Source organism: Neovison vison, chromosome 7, assembly GCF_020171115.1.
Source record: "Neovison vison isolate M4711 chromosome 7, ASM_NN_V1, whole genome shotgun sequence".
Classification (NCBI taxonomy): Eukaryota; Metazoa; Chordata; class Mammalia; order Carnivora; family Mustelidae; genus Neogale; species Neogale vison.
In genome coordinates this window covers 101,104,131-101,125,816 of record NC_058097.1, presented here as the reverse complement: position 1 = coordinate 101,125,816, position 21,686 = coordinate 101,104,131, and the positions used below count along the sequence as shown (strand labels likewise).

The 21,686-nt window shown below is 51.5% G+C and overlaps 1 protein-coding gene across 3 annotated transcripts in view; it reads left to right on the top strand.

Moving 5' to 3' along the window:
* YAP1 (Yes1 associated transcriptional regulator) overlaps positions 1-21,686 on the top strand; it is a 110,103-nt gene that overhangs the window by 62,885 nt on the left and 25,532 nt on the right. For 2 of the 3 annotated variants that reach the window (XM_044257786.1, XM_044257784.1), the window contains exon 4: positions 11,486-11,599. In XM_044257786.1, the coding sequence (XP_044113721.1) occupies positions 11,486-11,599 (114 nt within the window). Of the gene's footprint in view, positions 1-11,485; positions 11,606-21,686 lie in introns of all 3 variants that reach the window. The other variant, XM_044257785.1, reaches the window with a different exon arrangement.

The window sequence follows — 21,686 nt, the reverse complement described above, 5'->3', positions numbered from 1 at the left end:
GCCAAAATCAAGAGTCGTGCGCTCAACTGACCGAGCCACCCGGGTGCCCCAAATATGGGAATGACTTTTAACAAAGTCTCAGTTTTACCTTGAGACAGTTGTTCCCCTTCTAAATTATTCCTTCCACGAATACCACATGCCCCACTTTGTACCAAGCACCCGAGTGGCCGCTGAGACTGCAGCATCCAGTTAGAACAGGTTCTCCCCGTATAATGACAGCAGCAAATGTGCGGGCAGGTGTAGCACTGAGTGCCGAGCAAGGAGAGGGTCATGTGAAGGTGGTCAGGCATGATCGGGAGGTAGAGAAGGCGGTTTAGAAGGCAGGCGTTCATCCATCCCCTCAACAAACCCCGAATACCCAGCCTGTGCCACGCACTCTCTAGATGATGACACACACGAGCAGCACACGTGCAGTGTGTCACGTAGTTAAAACTGGCAAGAGAAAAGTCAGTTACGGGTCGGAGAACACTTGGCTGGGCTGGAGGGAGGTGGTGCTGTGTTCGCTTTCCAAGCCAAGACGCCCCATAATTGAGCAGAGACGTGAATGAGCCAAGAGCTGTGCAGCTTTCTGGGGGAGAGAAAGGAATGTTCCTTGCATCACACAACAGCCGGGTCGAAGTTGCGGAGGGATGTTGGGGGAACAGATTCGGGGAAAGATAGCCCAGAAGCTGTATCATATAGGAGCTTACGGGTCTTGAACAGAGGCGTTCTCTAACAGGAGGGCTTTGTGTCAGGCACCAGTGTAGTGACCCAGGGGGCTGGAGCCAGCAGCTGTGGTACTAAGCAGCTGGCTTTAGTACCTGAGCTAAGTGAGTGTGAGCTTAGGTGTGTCCAAGGAAAGGGAAGGCAAGGGAGCTTGAAATCCCCTGAGCCGCTGAACGGGTGCTGGGAACTCAGAAGGCTTTTGTGTGGTCAGCCAAGAAGTCTGAGCTTTATCCTGATGGATTTGGGAAACCACCAAAACCATGACTCTTCTCTGGGGCCCTTTGGCCGTGGCAGGACAGACCTGGTGCTGTTTCTGTCATCTGGTCAGTTTGTCTCTGAGACACAGGGTTATTTTCTGACCAACCTGTCTCTCTGCTTTGTGTATGAGTTTTAGTAAGTTAAACACATGACTAGAACAAAATTGCACAGCTGTTCCAGGAAAGAAGTAGGGAACTGACTTTTTAAGAGGCTGACTTCAGGGCCACCTGGGTGGCTCAGTCATGAGGTGTCTGCCTTCAGCTCGGGTCGTGGTCCCAGGGTCCTGGGGGTCCAGCCCCGCATCGGGCTCCCTGCTCTGCAGGAAGCCCGCTTCTCCCTTTCCCATTCCCCTGCTTGTGTCCTCTCTCTTCCACTGTCAAATAAATAAAATCTTAAAAAAAAGAAAAAGTACTGACTATAAGCCTGGCCCTCTGTGAAGCGCTTTTTTTGTGTAGCCTCTCTGAACTTAACCGGCAGGAGTGATCCTGTCCACTGTGCGGATGAGGAGTGAGCACTGGGTAGATTAGGGAACTTGTACCAGGTTAGAAGGACAGGAGTATAGGCTCCAAGAATGGACCATAGGTCCTTCGTGTTAACATCGGGTGAGCAGATGGAGGGGGAGCTGAGCTCGTGCACAGTGTGGCTGAAGGGACATATGCATCATGGCTGGGCCCCAGCCTGCATGTAGGTGGTACCTGGGCTGTGGGCTCCCCAGCCTGGTTGCTGGTTTGGCAGAAGACTCTTCTAGCTCCCTGTGTGACGCAGGAGTGGATCTCAACTTAAATAAAAGAAAGGGACTGGTCACCATCTTGCCTTTGCTTTTGTGAAGCAGATTTTAATCAGTATGCTCATAATCTTTTTAGCTTCTAGGTCTGTACACAATGACACAGCCTTGACCTTGTGACCTGGGGCTGCGTGCTTTAAGTCACTTTTTACCATGAGAGTAAAACTGTTGCGATGGAAACCAGAAGAGAAATTGTTTCTTCTCCCACAACTAGATTTCATAAGTGGCATTTTCATCCACTAATGCATTCACGAATACTTGCCCCACATTGAGATTTTTGAAGCCAAAGAAAACTTAATGACAATAATAGTTAATAGTGATGGCGCACGGCAACTGCTTCAAGTGTGTCTACTTGAAAACTTCATTCAGGGCAGCATTTCAGTAGGGACTCTTGAGAGCTCATGAGATCAAACATGTCGACTTGGGATGCTCATGTCTGTGGATAAAGAACTGCGGAGGAGTTGGGGTGAATGTGCGTGAGCTCCCGAGTTCGAGAGCCACATGTCTGCAGGTCATAGTGTCCCTTACCCCAGGGGCAGTTTCTGGTCGGCGTTACCGTGTTTTTTCTGATCGACCTTGAAAATAGAGCATACCCATTTATGAAAAAATCAAGATCTCTTTTTCTATATTCTGGGACGGAATTATAAATTCTTCCCATGCTACTACCTGGTCTGTAGTACCATGTAAAAGAGCAAATTCAAAACAGTCTGCAGTAAAAAATGAAAACAAAGTAATTTCAGTACATCGTGGGGAAAGTCTTACTCATGGAGTAGAATTGAGGAAATTTCCCCAAAGCTGTAGTGTGAGAAAGCGGTAGAATTTCAGTGGACAAAAACAGTAGAGGCTAGGGGCTTCTGGGCGGCTCCGTCGCCTAAACATCTGCCTTCAGCTCAGGCCCTGATCCCAGAACCCCCACATCCTCGGGCTCCCTGCTCAGCACGGACTCTGTTTCTCCCTTTCCATCCGCCCCCCCCCCCCCCGCCCCATGCACGTGCGCTCTAGCAAACAAATACAGATCTTTACAGGGGGGCAGGGCGCCTGTAAGCCTCTGCCTTCGGCTCAGGTCGTGATCTCACGGTCTGGGATCGAGCCCCGCATCGGGCTACGGTCTCAGTGGGAAGTGTGCCTCATCTCCCTCTCCCTCGGCAGCTCCCCCCGCTTGTGCTGTCTCTCTGTTAAATAAATAAAATCTTTTAAAAAAACGCTGGGAGGGCTGACAAGGAGCGGCTGGCTGCGTAGCCAGCGTGGTGGAGTCCCCGTAGAGGACGCAGGGACCTGAAGCAGCGGGACAGGCGGCGCTCGGCAGGCAGAGGATCCCGGGGAAGTGGTGTCCTCCAGGAGGGCCGCGGGGCGGCCACACTCGGGCGACGTCAGGGAGACCGCGGTCTGCGCCGCAGCGTGCCTGGAGTCGTCGGTTTAGTGAGCCCCGGTCAGCGTGTGCGGACGTGTCCTGCGAGGTGGCACTGGCAGAGGAGCGCGCCCCGCGGGGACGCCACGGCGCCTGCGCAGTGTCTCGGACGTCGTGGCAGGCGGTCAGGGTGACCTGAAGCCCGCGCGGGGACCGAAGGGCCGGCGTGCCCCGCTGCTGTGGCCGGGCTCGGCCTCTCTGTGCCGGCAGCGGTGGCGCCCGCGCCTCGGGTCTGCGACGCGAGTCCGGAGACGCCGGCCGAGAGCCCAGGCGGCCTCGCGTGGTCGGACGCTCCATGGCCCCGCGCCGCACCCGGACCGCGGTCCAGTGAGCCGCCCTCCCCGAGTGCGCGGTCGCGGGCGCCTGTGAGTGCGGGCCGGGCCTGGTCCGGCGGCCGCCCGCGGGCTCTCGGGGCTGCGACGACGTCACTCCACAGTCCTGCGGCCGGGGGCAGGGAGAGATCGCTCGGGTAACGCGGCGGTAGTGCTGGCGGAGGCGCCGCTGCGGCCGGCGGAGGCGCTGAGTCGCCTGCGGGTGCCGACACGGCTGGAGGTCCGGCCGGAGCCGGCGCCGTGGGAGCCGCGAGGTCACCCCCTGCCCCCGCGGTAGGAAACCCTCCCGAGGCGCGTGACCTCCGTGGACGAAGCACTCCGGTGGGGCCGCCTCTCCTCGTCCTCTCACCGCAGTCCGAGCGTCTCCCCTGGACGACACCCGGCGGGCCGCGTCGGCGGAGCGAGCGCCTCCTGATCTCGGGGGTGCGCGCAAGCCCTGCGGGCGGTAGAAGTCCTTCCCGGGGATCGCCTTCCTCCGTCGGCCGCGACAAGGCTGACCGCTGTCCCTCCGCCTGCCGCGCGCGCGGCCGGTTCTCGGACGCCCTGCTCCTTCGGACCGCGCGGGTGCGGAGGCGCCGAGCCTGGACGGCAGCCGCAGCGCGGCCTCTCTGCGCGCTGTGCCCGGTGCGCGCGACGCGGCCTTGCCATCCTGGGGTGCGCGCCGCCGGCCCCTCCGCGCTGCCGCCGCGCTGTGGCCCTGCCGGGGCCGCTCACGCCCGGATCGTCCCGTGGCCCGGCGTGTGCCGTCGGAGCCTCGGCCTGACGGGCCCGTCCTCCGCGCAGCCCTTCCGGGGCCGCGCTGGTAGAAGAGCCGCCCGTCTTGTTCGCGTTCGCGTCGCTTTCCGCCTCCCGCTCCGGTCGCGCCAGTGATGGAGACGCCGCGCCCCCGTGAGGAGGAAAACGCAGACGTTTTCTCTCACATGCCAAAGGGTTTTCATTGAATTTCTTGTCCGTTCGCCTCAGTCCCCGCTCGTGCGCGCTCCTGAGTCGTGCGCGCTCCCCGGACAGGGACGCGGAGGAGCGCGCCGGATGCCGGGGAGGACAGCTCTGGGCCCGGCGTCCCACAGGCCGGCCTGGAGGGAAGCGCACATCGCCGACTGGCGCTGTGGGACGTGGGCTCCTCCTCTGAACCGAGAATGTCCGGAGTCGAAACCGTCCGGCCTCCAGGGCCCGTCGCATTCCCACGCGGTCGTTAACGGCCGGCTTCCCCGGCACAGTCGCTCGAGCCGTCGGGCGTGGTTTCGTGCTGTTTCCGGAAGGAGGAGCTGCTCTTTGGTGGGGCCGCACGTCCCCGACGACTGGGGCCGACCTCGCTCCCCGCTCTAGGGACCTCGTGCGTGTAGTTCGCAGACGCGCAGCGCGCTGGAGCGGGGTCTGGGAGCGGCCCTGGGCCGCGGCGCGAGCTGTGGCGGTTGTGGGGACGCCGGACGCCGTGAGTGAGCTCCGCGGCCCGCGCACGCTCGGGACCCTGCGAGCCGGCGCTCCTGAGAGCGCGGCCCGGCGGTGGCGTCCAGTTCTCCTCAGAAGCTCTAAGGGCGGGACTCGGCTGTTCTGTGCGCTTTAACGAGCCCACAAATTCTAAGTCATCTTACGTAACGAACGTTTTGCTGCTTCCATTTTACTTGATTTTCTCTTCACACTGAAGGCGCTGCGTCTGTAACACGTTCGGTCGGAGCGTAACCTGAACCCGGGCGCTCGCAGTACCGCGGTCGCCAGCGGCCTTCCCGACAACGTCCTCGGACTCGGGACCTTACCCCAGTAGCGCTCGCGCAGACACCGTGAATCACACTGTCCGTGGCCTGTGACCTAACGGCCCACGAAATCTGTCACTCTTGCTTTCTGTGCTCCTGCTTGTTCAGCAGCCGGCTCCCGAGTTCACGACGACCTCGAGCCCGGCGCTGCGTATCCGGCTCGGACGTTCTCCGAGGTCCGTTTAGCCAGGATTCTGCCCTGTATGCGTGAAGCCCACATCGAGTTGGTGATTCGGTTCCGCACCGAGTGTCGAGCCCCGCGCGGAGCTGGAACCCACGACCCCCAGGTCAGCAGCTGAGCTGGGCCCAAGAGTCAGGCGCTCACAGGCGCCCCGGGATCTGTATCGTCTTGGGCACCTACATTGAAGGTGGAAGATTTGTTTCTTTCCCTTCCCTTTCTCTACTGCTAAGGATTCCATTGCGACACGACGCTATTTGAATGTAATCTTTCCTCATCTCCTTTGCCTTTGATGAGCAGCTTTCTTTCCCTATAAAAGAAACATCCGATCTTGAGCCTTTTTCCGTCTAACATTGTATTTACCCAAGCGTCACACAAAAAATACACATGAGTACAGAAAGCATTGTTTTTTTTGTTTGACATATTAATTTGAGTGCTTATTAAATGTATGGGAATTCTATCTCCTCTGCGCCTCATTTAACTCTTTAAGTAGAAATAGAGTGTGAAAACAGGCAGCTGTCCCCGTGCGGACGGCAGTAGGACAGTTCCCGTTGTGTCTTCATGTCTGAGGTCAGGGCGTTCCCAGTTCTGGTTCTGGTATCTACGGCGTATGAGAAGGGTGTTAGTGAAAAGTGTTCTGAACTTCGTTTTTGAAGGCTACTGTTTTTAGTGGAATACTAAATAATCAATGATTTATACATAACATTTGATGATATGGTTACATATGATAAATACTTATTGATTTAAACTTGCATAAAAAGGGATAAATTCACTATTTCCGCTTTACAAATTTAATGTACGAAATACTTTCCTAAGTTTTGGGGAATATGTTGCTGTGTTTGGGAGGCAGCGTATTGTAGGGTTTATGTCAGAGACCTGGGTTCACACCTTTACCTTGACCAGGTTTCCTGTCCCCCAGGTGGATGACATCCTGCACAACCCATATCTCCTCCATGGGACACAGATGAGAACGGTGCCTGGTACGCAAGGCTGAAAGTGGCCGTGTCCTTAGAGTGCAGTGGCCGTGGACGGAGCTGTGGCCGTGGGGGCTGTGTGCTGTTCTGCTCCTTAGAACAGTCAACACAAGTTCGGACCCCTTGGAGATCTAACACAGGGAAAGGGATTTCTGAATTCTCATGCATTCTACTTCATGGGGCTTCCCAGAGATTGGATTTTGTACAGACTGAAGGTTTGGGGCAACCCTGCACCCATCAAGCCTGTTGGGGCCATTTTTCCAACAGCATTTTCTCACGTTGTGTCTCTGTGTCACTGTCACATCTTGTCAGTTCTCGTAATATTCCTTACTTTTTCGTCACTATACTAGTTACTTTAATCTGTGATCTGTGACGTTTCGGGATACCACGAGCCATCCACATGTAAGGTGAGGAGCTTAATACGTGCTGTGTGTGTGGTGACCGCCCCAGGGCCCCAGCTAGTCCCTCTGCCATCCACCCCCCAACCTTCCTCCTGACACTTGGGGTCTTGACAGTAGGCCAGTCAGTGGCCCTGCCATGACCTCTAAGTGTTCAAGTGAAGGGAAGAGTCGTATGTCTGTTCCTTAAAGTCAAAGGCTAGAAAATGATGAAGCCACTAGAGTGCTCTTGTCACACAGTCCAGTTGTGAATGCAAAGGAAAGTTCTTGAAGGAAATGAAAAGTGCTACTTCAGTGAGCACACAAATAAAGGAAACCAAGTAGCCTTATTGCTGACAGGGAGAAAGTTCTAGTCATGGATAGAAGGTCAGACCAGTCGCCACATTCCTGTAAACCAGAAGCTGATCTAGAGCAAGGCCCTGACTCTGTTTAGTTCTGTGGAGGCTGAGGGAAGTGTGGGAAGCTGCAGAAGACAGGTCGGGAGCTGGAGGAAGTCAGTTTGTGAGGCTTCAGGAATGAACGTGTGGGTGAAGCAGCAAGTGAGCCCGAAGTTCCCGCTGAGATGACAGCACATTTCAACATAGACAACACAGCCTTCTTCGGGAAGAAGGTGCCTTCTAGGACTCCTGCAGCTGCAGAGAAGAAGTCGGTCCCTGACTTCAGAGCACAGGCTGACTCTGGATCTAGGCTCATGCAGCTGGCCACTTTGAGTCGCAGCCACTGGCCAGTCCCAAACTTCTGCGGGCCTCCGCACAGAGGATACTCGGTCAGCTCCGCCTGCGCCCTCGGGCCTGCAGCCATGGATCCAGGTGTCGCTCCGACTTTCGGGTCTTACCACAGAAGAAACGGGTTTTGTAGAGTGGCAGCTGCCGTGGGTGGTGGCTCCTCTCGCAGGTCTGGGCGGAAGAAGGGGAAGGGATTCTCTGTGCTCGATGCGGTAAAGAACGTCATGGCTCACGAGCCATCAGATGTACAGCAGAGCAGCGGCCCAGGCGGGACTTCGTGGCGATGTCGGTTCCCGCCCTCAGGAAGACTCGGAGGGGTCAGGAGCTCGGGGCGGGAGGCGGCTGCAGATGGGGTGGACACAGCAAGGGTGCTCGAGTCAGACCTGGACACAGGGCCAGGCAGCGGCTGTCTCATGAGCCAACTTGGAAGAGGAGGATGTGCTGCTCGGGGCTGGGCAGAGACGGTGGTTTCTCGGCCTGGAACCTCCCGGGGAAGGCGCTGCGAAGATGGTTGAAACGGCAGCAGAGGGCTCAGTGTCCCGTCGGCTCTGCTGATGGAGCAGCTCCGGGTCTGAGTGGGGGGACCCCCGTCTGGAAAGAAGTTCTCCTGCATCAGAAGACGCTCGGCCGGCCTCCGGGGCTGCAGGAACGCGATCCTGACGGGAGAGCGGATCCGCGCAGCCACTGCCTGGTTGTCTTGGGAGCTCGCCGTGGCCGCCTGGCCTTCTGCAGCCCACAGCCCTGCCGACGGCGCCCTTAGCACTGCGGGGGGACCCCTGCCCACCCGGAGCTCAGGACCCATGGCCAGCTCAGATGGTGTCAGCAAATTTAACAATGAAGTATTTTCAAATTAAGGTATGTACATCATTATTTTTTTAAAGGTATAATGCTAATTCACACTTAACAGTGTAGTGTCAACATAATTTTTAAGTGCACTGGGAAACCAAAAACTTCATTTGAGTCACTTTATTCTAGTGGTCTGGAGCCAAAGCCACAACATCTCAGAGCTCTGCCTGCACAGTAAGGTGTATGAAGCCATTAAAAGGAAAGAGATCTATGTGTCGTGTCAAGAAGAGATGCCGTTATCTGTTAGGTGATGAAAGCAGGTACGGGGCAGGTGGAGCCTGGCCTCGGTGGGTGTGAGTGTCTTAGAGCAGCAGAGGCGCAGAAGAGGAGTCCGGGACATAGCACAAAACTGAAGTCGTTTAGCTTTTCCCCCGGGGTGGGGGAGCGGGTCAGAAAAAACGGACGCTTTTTCCATTCTGCGTTTCTGTAGTTTTTAACATTTCAAAAAAACTATGAAAGTGAATATGTTTATGAACAAAAAGTTTAATAAACAGAAGGCATTGGGTTTAATAACATACCATTCGTTGTTATTCATAAACATGTTAATGGAAAATCGTGTATGTACATGATTTTAAGCTTATTTATAGAAAGCTCCAACTCCTACGTGGCAGGGCCTTCATACTGAGCATGTCCTCAGTCCTGCCGGTCCGTGCATGCGAGCATGAGGGGACCGCGCCGCCAGGAGGACATGCGTGTGCACGGGTGATGGTGGCCTGCATGGTAGCTGTCGGCGCAGAGCAGGAGAGAGAACTCGGGGAAGGCTGGCTCGAAGAGCTGCCCTGTGAGCTGCTTGCAGGACAAATAGGAGTTCGTAAGGGTTAGAGTCAGGGGACGTCTGTGTAAGAGGAGCAGGAGATGCAAAGGGGTGGCTTGCCTTTGTGCTGAGTTGAGGGGAACGTGGGATCTGGTTAGGGTGAGGGTTAAGAAATGAGCCCAGCAGGCATTTCCCTTTTGATGGTCGAGAGGAAAGGAACTGCTTTTGCAAGGAACAAGTTGCATGGAGGAATTGATGAGTTGGTGCTTTAAGAAAGTCCGGGTGGGGGGCGCCTGGGTGGCTCAGTGGGTTAAGCCGCTGCCTTCGGCTCAGGTCATGATCTCAGGGTCCTGAGATCGAGTCCTGCATCGGGCTCTCTGCTTGGCAGGGAGCCTGCTTCCCTCTCTCTCTCTCTCTGCCTGCCTGCCTCTCCATCTACTTGTGATTTCTCTCTGTCAAATAAATAAATAAAATCTTAAAAAAAACAAAAACAAACAAAAAAGAAAGTCCAGGTGGCTGTCTGGGAGGGGACGGTGGGGTGAGGGGAGGTGATGAGCAGTCCGGTGCCAGGGAGGGACACTGGTGGTGGCTGAGAAAGGGGAGCTGTGACCCATGCTGGTGGAGTCCTTAGAGGCGCCCTGGGACAGGGGCTCAGAGCACGCAGGAGTGTCATCTGGAGCATGGGCTTGTGCTTCGCGTTCAGAACACGACTTCGGGTTCTGCCTCAGGTGGCCGAGGGGGCGGCTGGACCAGGAGAAGAGGCAGGTGTGGAGGCAGTGCCGGGCTGTGACGGCCTCGGAGAGGGAGGTGTACACAGCCGTCCCACGACTGCTCCGACTGCTTCGTCGTTGTGGTGTGCTAGGCGCTTGGAATGGCAGCTTCCGGTGGAAGGTCGTCCCAGGCGCTCGTACTGCATCCCGGAGGTCCTGTCTTCCTGAATGAAGCATCTCTAGTGACCGCGAACGCCACCAAAAGCGGTTCCATCTCTGTGTGTTGAATGGGTTTGCGTCCCACTCACTGTTAGTAAATGTGGGGTCCTCCTGGCCAATTCGCTTGCACTGTGGACCGAGCTGCCCGAGGAGGATGGCAGGAGGGCTTCCCTGGGCCCCGCGAGCCGTGCGGGACCCTCCAGTTGCAGGTGTCTGTGTCCTGACAAGATTGTGCCCCTGTTGCGGCAGGCCTTTGACAGTGGCGTAGCAGCGGATTGGTCAGTCTCTGCAACAAAGGGAAGTGGCCTGGAACGAGGGCTTCGGGTCCCGTGGGCCTTTGTGACTGTTTTGTTCCAGCAGGGCTCCTCAACGCCCCCCGGAAGGCTGGGGCCAGTGGAGGAGTCAGGAACCCGGGCCAGTATTACGTAGGCAGCGCCCCTCGTGCATGGTCTTGGGGTGGACGATGGCTGAGAAGAAGCCTCGTGGCTCCGGGACCTGGCTGCTGGGTCTCAGTGGCCTCTGACCCAGACTGCGTGGCATCGGACCACACGGAGCCCCTGTGTGCCAGTGTCTCATTAGAGTGGAGCGACGGCCGCCACAGAGGTCGCCGGCGGGCATGAGGGTTACATGAGTTGATGCACGTCACCTCCAGCCAGGGTCCAGGCCCCTGGAGGCGCTCAGGTGTGTGGATCCACAGATGGGAAAAGTCTGGGCACTCCCTCGAATCATCGGTGTTCTTCCGTCCTGCCTCACAGTGGTGTTCCCTCACCCTGCGGCTTTCAGGCTGTGTCCTCCTTCCGCTGACCGCTCCGGTGCCCACCCTGCCCTCCTGGAGCCCGGAATGGACTGAGCGCTCAGCCACCACCCGCCCTCCTCACCGCTTTCAGTCTGCCTGAAAATAAGCGTTTCCTGGAGTAGAGTTTGCTCTGGGCTAGTTTTCGCGCTGAGAGCCAGTCTTGTAAGTCATGGAAGTAAATGGATCTTGGCAGAATTAGCTGAAGTGTGCTCTACGTGAAACTGAATGTGTGTGACGCTTCAGATGTGCCGAGCACGCTGTGTGTCCTTCTCACTGAAGAGCCTTGACGTCCGCAGGAAGGCATCGTCCCCAAAATTACAGGGTGGGGGGCTCCCTGAGCCGTGGCCCCAAATGTGGTGTATTAACAATGATGATGCTTGTTTGGGTCATGGCTTCCGAGAGGATGTTGCAGGACTCTGGTTTCCTGTCTGTGTCTCTGGAGATACAGATTTTGTGAATTAGTGGTTTCTTTGGCGAGATGGAAAAGAATAAGGTATGTAGGTTTTCTTTTCTTCTCTGAACACATGCTTAATTCTGTCTTAGTAAGTTTTGCCGATACCTCTTTTCTTTATAAATTAGTACCCTTCCCACTTATTTTAGTTGCACCAAGTAAAAACCAACCATGATTATTTTTTCTGTATTTATAGGTCCTCTTCCTGATGGATGGGAGCAAGCCATGACTCAGGATGGAGAGATATACTATATAAACCATAAGAACAAGACCACCTCTTGGCTAGACCCAAGGCTTGATCCTCGTTTTGGTAAAGGTTCATTTCAAAACCTTTTTAGACATTTTTTTGATAACGTGTGTGTGTGTGTGTGTGTGTGTGTGTGTGTGTGAGAGAGAGAGAGACAGACAGACAGACAGACAGCTTGGGAAGGTACACTGCAATAAAACTGCATTGCTTTACAGTATTGAAGACATGACTGCTGCTCACCCAGCTTCTCCCGGACTCTTTTTTTTTTTTTTTTTTTTTTTTAATTTCTTTTTAGCGTAACAGTATTCATTGTTTTTGCACCACACCCAATGCTTCATGCAACCCGTGCCCTCTCTAATACCCAGGACTCTTTTTATACCTTTCCCTTTGCCCTTGAGGGAGAAATGCAGATGTAAATGAGCTTTGTAGCTTGGACCCCTCGGGGTCGGGTTGGGGGAACACTGTGGCGGCTACTGACCAGAGTCGCTGTTCCTTTCACATTTTTGGGAGACCTCTGATCTTGCTTAAAGAGGTCTTTCTCGCTGCACTAGTCATCAGGCTGTCAGCTGCTGGGAAACCTGGGGCACCAGCTTTGGTCCATGCCCCTGTGTCTGCTTTTGCTCTGCTTGAGCGGGCGGTGAGCCTGAGCCCGTCCGGTGCTAGGCGCTGCTATGTTTACTGCCTCCGCTGGGAAGGGGGTGTCGCATCTCTCCCTTCTCTCCTCACTCTGGCTTGCCTTTTTTTGTTGTTTGTTTTTTTAAAGGAAAGGTCCTTAGTTGGGTTTTTTTTAGGAAACAAAAAGCAAAAGCAAAGCACTTTCCCTTCCAAATTACATGACTTACTCAGCATTTGCACAAGCGAATACTCCACAAAAATACACGTTTTGATCATCGTACACAAGCTCCGTGTGCCTTTTTATCCACATTTTTTCACTCTTCTCAGTTTCTTCAGTCGGGTTTCTGAGATACTCTTCCAGAGCCATGGAAAAATGAGTCTAGAAAGGAGCAAAGCATTGTGGTTTTGAAGTTTTCTTCTTTGGCCTGGATGCAGCTAAATGAAAACAGTGTGCACGTCACTGAGTGGGTCAGACGGGCGGGGGAGGCTGTGAAGCCCTATAGGGGTCAGCCTCACAGCCGCTGCGGGGCCCTGACGGGAACGAGAATTTAACTCTGCGAATGCCTTCCAAACACAGAAGAGGAAAGAGAACTCTGCCTGCCCGCAACTGAGTGAAATAGCGTCCCCGTCAGAAGCGCTGTGGACAGTTGTGCCGCATTTATGTCGGCTCTGTCGGCCACGGCCTGTGGCTTGGCCCGAGCTGCCGGAGCTGCCCTGGATGGACGGAACCTTCTGTGTGTGGGGGGGGGGGTCAGGGCGGAGACCATCATCCTGACAGATGTCCCGTGTGGTTTGAACGCTAACCTTGGGAGCTTCCATATCTGTTTGGGTGTTAAAAAGTAACGTGGTGTGTTAATAATTTGCAGCTTTGGGTTTTATTTAATACTTAATAAGCCCTCGTGGTTGGAATAGGCAACCAAGTACAGGATTTAATCTGTGCTGTCGTTTGTAGGGACTGGAGCGACAAACCGTGTTTCCTTGAATCATCGTTAATGAAGTGGATCATCTTGTCCACATTTTGGAAATTTTTTTAAATGGTCTGTGGTTTTTTTTTTCCCCCTACATGAGGTTATGAAAGATGATGATTAACTCTTAGCTTCCTGCAGAAGTCAGGAATTAGAACAGAGTTGTTTTGTTTTTTTGTGTAAGTACTTTCAGGTTAGAAAGTAAAGTAAAACAGCTCGGCTGTGGTCCTCAGTAGATCCATTCTTCATATCACCCAGCGTGGCCTTTTGTTTCAAATGAGAGAAAGTACTAGAAGAATTCTCCCACCCTGCCTTGAGCACATACGTACATGCAAACATTACAATTAGGTATGCCAAAACAAAGTTCCATAAAATTCTCTTACTGCCTTTCGTCTCCCGTTTTGGGCCCCTGTGTGTGTGTTCCAGACAGACTTGAGAACAGGCCAGAGGTTTTTAGTTTGTGGCCCGAAGTTTAATCTGTTCCAGACCTTTTTAGTCCGAGAGCTCAAGTGTGCCTGGGCGGGAGGAGGGAAGGGGAGCACGTGGGCTTCTGTCTGCAGTGACAGCAAATAGAGACGAGCTGCTCGCCCCTGCGTTTGAGGGAGCTTTCCTTGAAGTCCCAAATCCTGTAGTGGATTGTGTTTGATCTCTACCAACGCGAAACTGTCCTTTGTAGGACCCTCTGAGCCGTGCAGACACAAACGAACAGTAGATTATTTTCATGGTGGTGAGCTTTGCTCCCCTGTATTTCCCAAATTTGTATAAACGCGTTTACCCATGTTTAGCTTAGGTCACGTTGTTGGACGTCTTTTGACATTTTGAAATGGAAGATAGAGCTGTGTGCAGGCTCGACGTTTCCATTCTCCTCCTCCAGGTAGCTCCTCCCATTTCTTGATCAGAGGCTTTAGGTTAATTACATATATTTAGAATAGTTTATCCATCCTTCATATCCTGCAGAAAGCTGGTAAATTAGCCGTATAATTTCAGGAAATTAAAGAGTAATTTGTTGTGGGTTGGTTTTCTTTTATCTGATTTTCTTCTTTAGCATTTTAAAAACTATATATTTTTGACACATATTATTTTAGAGAGTCCTTTAGTAATTTGTATGAAATCATGAAGTGTGACATCCATTGGCAGTAAGGGCTCCCTGGTATTTATTGGCTTTGAGAAAGGAGGGCTTTTGTTTGTTTTTAAGGAATCCTTTTAGGGATGTTTTGATCCTAGATTAATGAAAATTGGTGCTTGAGTGTTATCTAAGCCATTGAATTCATATGAACAACCATTTTTTCCTGCACACTTTTTATCGTAAATATAAAGAGTCTGAAGTTTTAAATGTTTCCTTGTATGTTGTAGAAATACCGTTTTATGTAATAGTCCTAGGAATAATTTCTGGTAAAAGCCCTAATGAAAACTCCCCCCAAAAATAATTTCTGTTCTTCAGAACGAAGACTCTCCAAACGGTAATCATGATTGAATTCCTTGGTTGTGTGCTCTTACTGTCCTCCCTGTCCCTGGGGAAGGACATACAAATAGTGCTCAGCAGTTGTTTCTGGAGATCAGTGCTGGTGCCGCTGAGAAAATAAACGGAAAATCCTGTTTGGTGTACATGAAATATTGGGACCAGAGGTTTGGGCTAAAAAGTACATCTTTTGAGTCTTAAAGGATGTAATGGACAATCTAGTGTGGCCAAAACACAATGTCCTTTAATTGCTAGGGCTGTGTGCCTAGAAGCTCTGTGTGTGGAGGTGGCATTAAAGCCCAGCGTTGCCCCAGACTTGATGTGTGTGCGTGACAGAGAAGATTCTTAGGATAATAACACATAAGATGTGTTACATCTTATACATAATAAATAAATACATAATTTATTAAGTCCCCAAACCAGAAGTTGTTCACTTCTTTCTTACTCAGAGTTAAATATTTTGAGTCAAAACCTAAAGGTCTTTACAAATTTTACTTTTCAGATATTTGTTAACCTTTTCCTTCTAACACCAGATATTCTTGATAGCTGTTCTGAGTGAAGTGATGTTTTACTCTTGATGAAAATGTACCCAGTGACCAACTTTGTGCCTCAGCCTGTTCTGGTAGAGCTGGGAAGACACGCCAAAGGCCGTGAGCTCTACTGGCGGAGTCTTGGACGGAGCGTCAGTATCTATCATTGGGATTTTATTGACATGAGTCTCTTGGTAATCATACATTCAAAAAATAGGTATTTTTTTTTATCCTGTTTTTAATCCTTCCTCCTCATCCTAAATTGTAAGTATTTGGTTGTGGACTCTATTACTAACTACTTAGGATAGACAGGAAATGGTAGTTCGTTGTGTTGTAGGTAAGAAGAGCCGTGGCTAATGACAAATTTTTAACAGATAAATCTTACAAAACTAGGCTCTGGAAAGAACTTGTAATTCCTCTAACCAACATTTTTCAAATGGAGCTGGGTGGTGAGAAGTATTAACAACACTGGGGGACATTGACACCCATGGCCCTTGCCCCCGGAATGCCACAGAGCCGCTCAGCTGGTGTGGACTCCCCACACCAGCAACGGAGGTGGTGTTGAAACCAGAAATGCTGGGGTAGTGGGAGGAGTGCCCCATACCGTGCTTCATCTCAGATCTGGGGAACGTGTGATCCATCCGAGGTCACAGAGTTAAGTGACAGAACTAGAACCTGAACTCTTTCTTTTCACACCTAGGATTTTTTGGAAGTTTAGATTGCGTGCAGTTGGATCTTACAGGAACACCCCTAATTCATTCAGCACCGATACCTGGTGGTTTCCGAGGGTAGCGCAGTGACTTGGATTGTGTGGGGCCTCCCCTTGAGGATAGTTGCGGAAGGGAATGGTTTCCGTGGCAGAAGAGAAATCAGGATGTCTCTGAGTGGCACAGACTGTGAAGCGGTCTGCGTGACTTCTCGTGCCTCGTCTCTCATGTTCTGGAGAGAGTGTCCTCCAGCCTTAGTTTTGACCTTGCCCTAGACTACAGCGTAGCGGTTCGTTCTATTGAAGGAGAGTTCCAGTGGCCAGAAAGTACGTGTCCCTTTATTGCCTACACTTCCTTTCAGATTTGTGGCCGTGGCTCAGTCCCAGAAGTGTTCCTCTGGAGCGAGCACTCGGCGTTCTGGGATCTGAACCAGTCCGCTCCCCTGCTCTGGGGATGCCCTGCGTTTCACTAGCGCCTCTGTAGTGCCCCGAGCAGGGAGTTCTGTGTGCAGTCCCCGCAGAGGAAGCCCGGCGTGCGGCTCTGCGTGCACCCGGCATTTTACATGCCTTCCAAAACTCTGGTTTTCAAGTCTGTGAAATGACCTGGTGTCCTCTCTCCTGTGCCGTACGTACCACGTGACGCGCTGGGTTCAAGTGCAGTGCAGCAGAGAGGATTTTACTGCTCAACGCGGAATCCAGAGACCTGAGTTTTTTCCTGAATCACAATCTAACCAGCTCATTCAGAAGAACACCTGACTGCTCTTGACTTAATTAAATGGCAATGGAGGCTTTTTGGAGGATGATTTCTAGTCTTAATTAATTTGATGCAGTGTACTGGATTACGGACCAGTAGCTGCTCTGCCCCCGGCTTCCGGGTTTGAGCACACCGGGACTGGGGAACTTTTTGTTGAGTCATTCGGGGTCAGCTTTTGGTCCTCTGGGCACAGCAGGGAATGACTTGTGAGGAGACAGAAATCTTTCAACCTTTAAAGATAAGACTTTGTCCTCACTCAGTCTCTTGGAAGCAGGTAGGAGTTTTAAAAAACCTTCCATGAGCAGGATTTGGCTTTATTGCCTTAAAGATGGTGCATTTTGGCATGCTTTGTTTCCCAAGTGTAGCTTTTCAGTGGAGCTGCCCTGACGGAGAGCAAAGGCCTGCTGGGGGCCGGGTGAGCCGCAGCCCCGGCGGGCGTCGCAGTGTGAGGTGGGCACTAGGGAAGTGACCGTTTTATTGCTTCCGATTATGGAATACCACACTCGCTTCAGTCCTGGCGGTCTGCGTGTCTGTTCGTGCCTGTGTGGTTTCTGTCTTGTTTTCAGTGTTCCTTCAGGAGGACGGAGCCAAGAGAGTCTGTCGGTCACGGTCAGCAGTTTGCCCTGCGCCCGAGCAGGGCAGGCCTGGTAGGCCCTTCGTGGCTGCCACTGGCTCAGCAGGGCCAGGAATGACAAAGTGAAGGTTTGTTTTTTTTTTAATGGAAGTTAGTCATATTTAAAACTTAAGATCACCCAAGTCACTGAACAGTAATTTAAATTAATGGTTTACTTACGGTACTATAAAGGCCCTAACATCAAACACCAAAACAAAACAAAAAACAACAACAAAAACCTTAATTAGCTTTTAAAAGAACAGCTGCTTGGAGCTGTGTTTTACCAGCTCTGGTCTATAGCAAGTCCCCTGTAAGACCTGCGGGTGGAGAAGGCTGGCGTGGGCACCACGTCCGAGGCCCCGCAGAGACTCCGCGGCGAGAAACGGGTTGTAGACTTGCCACGGGAAAAGGCAGATGGGCTTCTGTAGAACTAAGTCAGAGCGACTTTGGAGGAGAGCGGCCCCTCTTCTTGGTTCGGTTTTACCCTTGCTCGGTTCTGCCGCTCTAGCTGCCGAGGTCATTTTGTAGCTCCTGCTGCACTTGCTGCAGCTTGGAGAGTGTCCTGTGAGTTGCGCACGGCGTCGTGCTGAGCAGGGACAGGAGCTGGCTCAGGAATGGATCTTCCGACCTGCGCCCGAGTGCGGTTCCGGGCCGAGCACACCGGGGGCCATTGGGGAGGGGCTTTGGGCTGCTCCATACGTAAGTCACCACCAGACGTGTGAGGTCCGGTGAGGGATGGAGGACTCGCAAGGCACTCCGGAAGGGAGTGACGTGGGGTGGAGGATGCCCGGTTGGGGGCAGTGGGGGATAAAGGAGCATGACTGGCTGGGGGGCAGGGCTGTTCCAAAGAGGGACACTGAGGCACGAGAAGAGCCCCATCAAGCTCTAGACTAGAAGGTCCAAGTTTGTGCTTGTCAGCCAAGACTCAAAAATGGACCTCTTCTCAACTATAAATTCCCCTAGAAAAAGAGCCTTTATAGTAATAAGGTACATGTGATTGGAAATAGAGTTATTAATGGCAGTATTTATTCAATAATTTAATGACTTCATGATGCCAGGTGTATTTTAAAATGTAATTCCCCTTCCCTTCTAACCAGTAGTCTCATTATCCGAACTTTCTCTCCAAACTAGGCTTCAGACTTCTTTTCCGTAGTAAAGAGAAAACGTGGCTATACTCTGGGGACAGAGAGAACTGAAAGCTCGTTAGAACAACACTTGCTCCCTTTTCTTCTCAGCTCAGTTAGCAGTGCCTGTGTTGTGCCCCAAACTGTGCAAAGACGTGATAAGGGGAGCATGTGCTATTGGGTTTTTGTAAGTTCCATCCACAATTGTAGTTTGAAAAATACTATTTTAGTAAATGTTCATGCCAGTCTTTTGATAGATGTTTGAAAGAAGTTGAATGGACCTAAGTAATGATGTTTGTTGTCAGTATTTTTTTTTTTTTTAACAGTTTAAGGATTTAAAAACTAGAGCCCAATTTTGGGTGTGTGTGGGTTGGGTTGGTACTTGGGAAAGGAGAGAAGTGCAAAATGTGGGAAGGGGGCGTTTCTGTGCCTGGGACAAGAGCTAGAGCAGGGGCTTCAAGGAGACCCACTGCTGCGACCTGACAGTCAGACCATGGCACTGTCCCACGTGACACCCTGTCAGATGGCTAAAATCAAGGGCAGAGCGTCAGTGTTGACCAGAGTGTGCCAGAATTGGAACCCTCATATGGTCGAGGCAGCCACGTTGGAAGGCAGTTTGGCAGATGCTCAGAAGGTTAAATACACAGTCCTCTCGGGACCCGGCAGCTCCTTCCTGGGCATGCGTGTAGGGGACGCCGAGACTAGGCGTCCACGCGGAAAGCTGCACGTGAGTTTTCACAGCAGCCCTGCTCACGATTGTCCTTGCCCGTCGATGTGTGACTAGACCAGCGAGGCACGCTATACCTGTGTCACAACAAGATAATCGGCAACAAAAAAGGAAGGAAATGTCCGTACACGCTAAACGTGGTTCAATCTTGAACATACACTAAGTGACACAGGCCTGTCGCAAAAGGCCACATGTTGTTTTACTCTGCGTTTGTGTTCTGTCCGGGCTGGGCTTGTCCGTAGGCCCGAAGATAGATGCCTGGCCTCCGGGGGTGGGGGAGGGGCGCACTGCAGCGGGTACAGGGTTTCTTTGGGGGATGAACAGGTACTGAAGTTGGTGATGGCTGCGCAATTCTGTGAATCCGTGAGAAGTGTTAAAAGGGTGAAATATCTCAGTAGAGCTTGCTGTTTTCTGAAAGGTGGTATTTTTAACTAATGTTCGCATCTGGTGTGGGATCCAAACCCACACCCAGGAGACCCGAGAATGGCATGTCCCCCCAGCTGAGCCAGCCAGGCTTTCCAGGAAAACCTACTTTTAAGAAAGTCCTTCCTGGCCTGCCACTGTTGTTTAGGTCCAGAGCTCAGTGGAGTGATGGGAAACTCTTTTGCGTATTGATGGTAAAAGGATTCCGAGGAGGGGACACTGGGCTGGCCCAGAAGGTGGACCGCGCAGCTTGGTCTCGGGCGATGAGTCCAAGCCCCACCTGAAAATAAAATCTTTTAAAAAAGAAAGAAAAGGGGGTGCCTGGGTGTCTCAGTGGGTTAAGGCTCTGCCTTTGGCTCAAGTTATGATTTCAGGGTCCTGGGATCAAGCCCTGCATCGGGCTCTCTGCTCAGCAGGGACCCTGCTTCCCACCCACCCACCTCCTGCCTCTCTGCCTACTTGTGATCTCTCTGTCTGTCAAATAAATAAAATCTTTTAAAAAAAAAAGGATAGATTCAGTCATTAGATTAGGACTCTGGTTTTTTGCACCTTTTATAAGAGGCAGATTCTGTGTGAATTGAACAGTAATTGTCACTGAAAAAAACCATTTTTTCTTTAAATGCATAATTTATTGTGCCAATTAGTAGCCATTTTTTGTAGATGTGGATTCAGTCTCCCACGTTGTGTAGTGAACACTGAGCTGGCAGTGGGTGTTTTGTGTTTTGCTTTTTAGTTTTCAGATTGACAGATGACCTGTTAGTTTGTGTTTTTAAAAAAGTATTCATTTTTAAAAATAGATTTACTATTTTATAGTCTTGAGCATCCCTGAAGGTATGTGCAAAACCCAAGATTTGTTTCGGAATGTTAGGGGCAGGCTAACAGGGCGGCGTGCAGGGTTGAGTGAAGACGCGCCTTCTCGGGCTGTGGGGGACTCGGTGCAGATTAACAGGATTCTCGTTTCAATTCCTGCTTGATGAGGTTACTAGGTTTTAATTTATTATCACCAGGTTTATGGTGATTATCGCATCTGGAATACTTTGTAATATTCCAAGGTTGAGGTTTTATTACAAAACTGAAAACCTTCAGAAGCTTGAAAATGCTTGAGAAGGAGGCCTGGGACCAGACGCATCCGTGGGGATGACCTCCTGTTCTGTGGAGACGGGGCTCTTTTCAGTAATTGTTGAGTCTGAAGTTTGCTACCGTAATGCTGACAGGACTGATTTGTTCAGTAACACTTGAAAGTTACTGTTTCACAGTCCAAGCAGCACAGATTGAATTTAAAAACAATAGCTCTTAAAAAAAATTCTGTCATGTTTTAAGGATGATTGTTTTCTCTTTATCTTCTGGAAATGTTATTAAAACTGGAGAAGTTGATCATGGAAGAACTGGGTACTGCTGGTCTCTCCTTTTCTAGTTGCCCTGCCCCCTTTTCCCGGGAAAACAAAGCCTGTTTTGTTTCTCGCCTGCTTGTGAGGTCTCTGCTGTGCCCCATGTGGGCGCACTGCTCCGTGCTTTGTTGAAAGGCTTGAGATGCTCAAGGTGAAGCACCGGACACTTCCGGAGAGGAGTCTGCCCCAGCTCCAGGGGATGAACAAGCTTGTGTGGGGGTGAGTCACATGCGCTCTTGAGAGGAGAGCACCGGCACACTGGTGTCCGTGGGAACCGTGGCCGCAGACAACCCCAAGTGCTCGAGCCGTCAGGCTGTTTCTGCTGCAGACGTGGTACAGACTTCTGTTTCATTTTGCAGAGCTGGTTCTTCTCTCATCCCTTGTTCTCCTGTTTCTCCCTTTCTGTGGTTTTGAATAGTTAAACAAGCTTCGTTCTAAAAAAGACCGTACCAACCAATTTAGGATGCCTTTAGCAGTGGTCACTGTCAGTAATCCTTACTCCTTATGGTGTTCAGTTCTGGGAAATGGGTGGAAAGCAGAGGATATTTACCTCTTTATTTCCAGGCAGTTACGTTGTTGTCTAGTTAGTTTTCACAAAGACTACATATTTATATTAACCTTTAAATGTTCTGTAACTGAGTAAAGATCCAGTGTGGAAAGCTCAAAAGTTTTCTGGATGTTTCTTAGAGATGAAACACGGACCACTGTACAGTTCTAGAGTCTGTTTTGCAGTTCATCAAGTTGCATATTCCAGCACTCCTCAACTCACTATGGGCTGTTTCCTAGCAGTTTCTTTTTAAAATTGATTTACGTAATTGCTTAGAACTGGAAACATTCTCCCCAGTA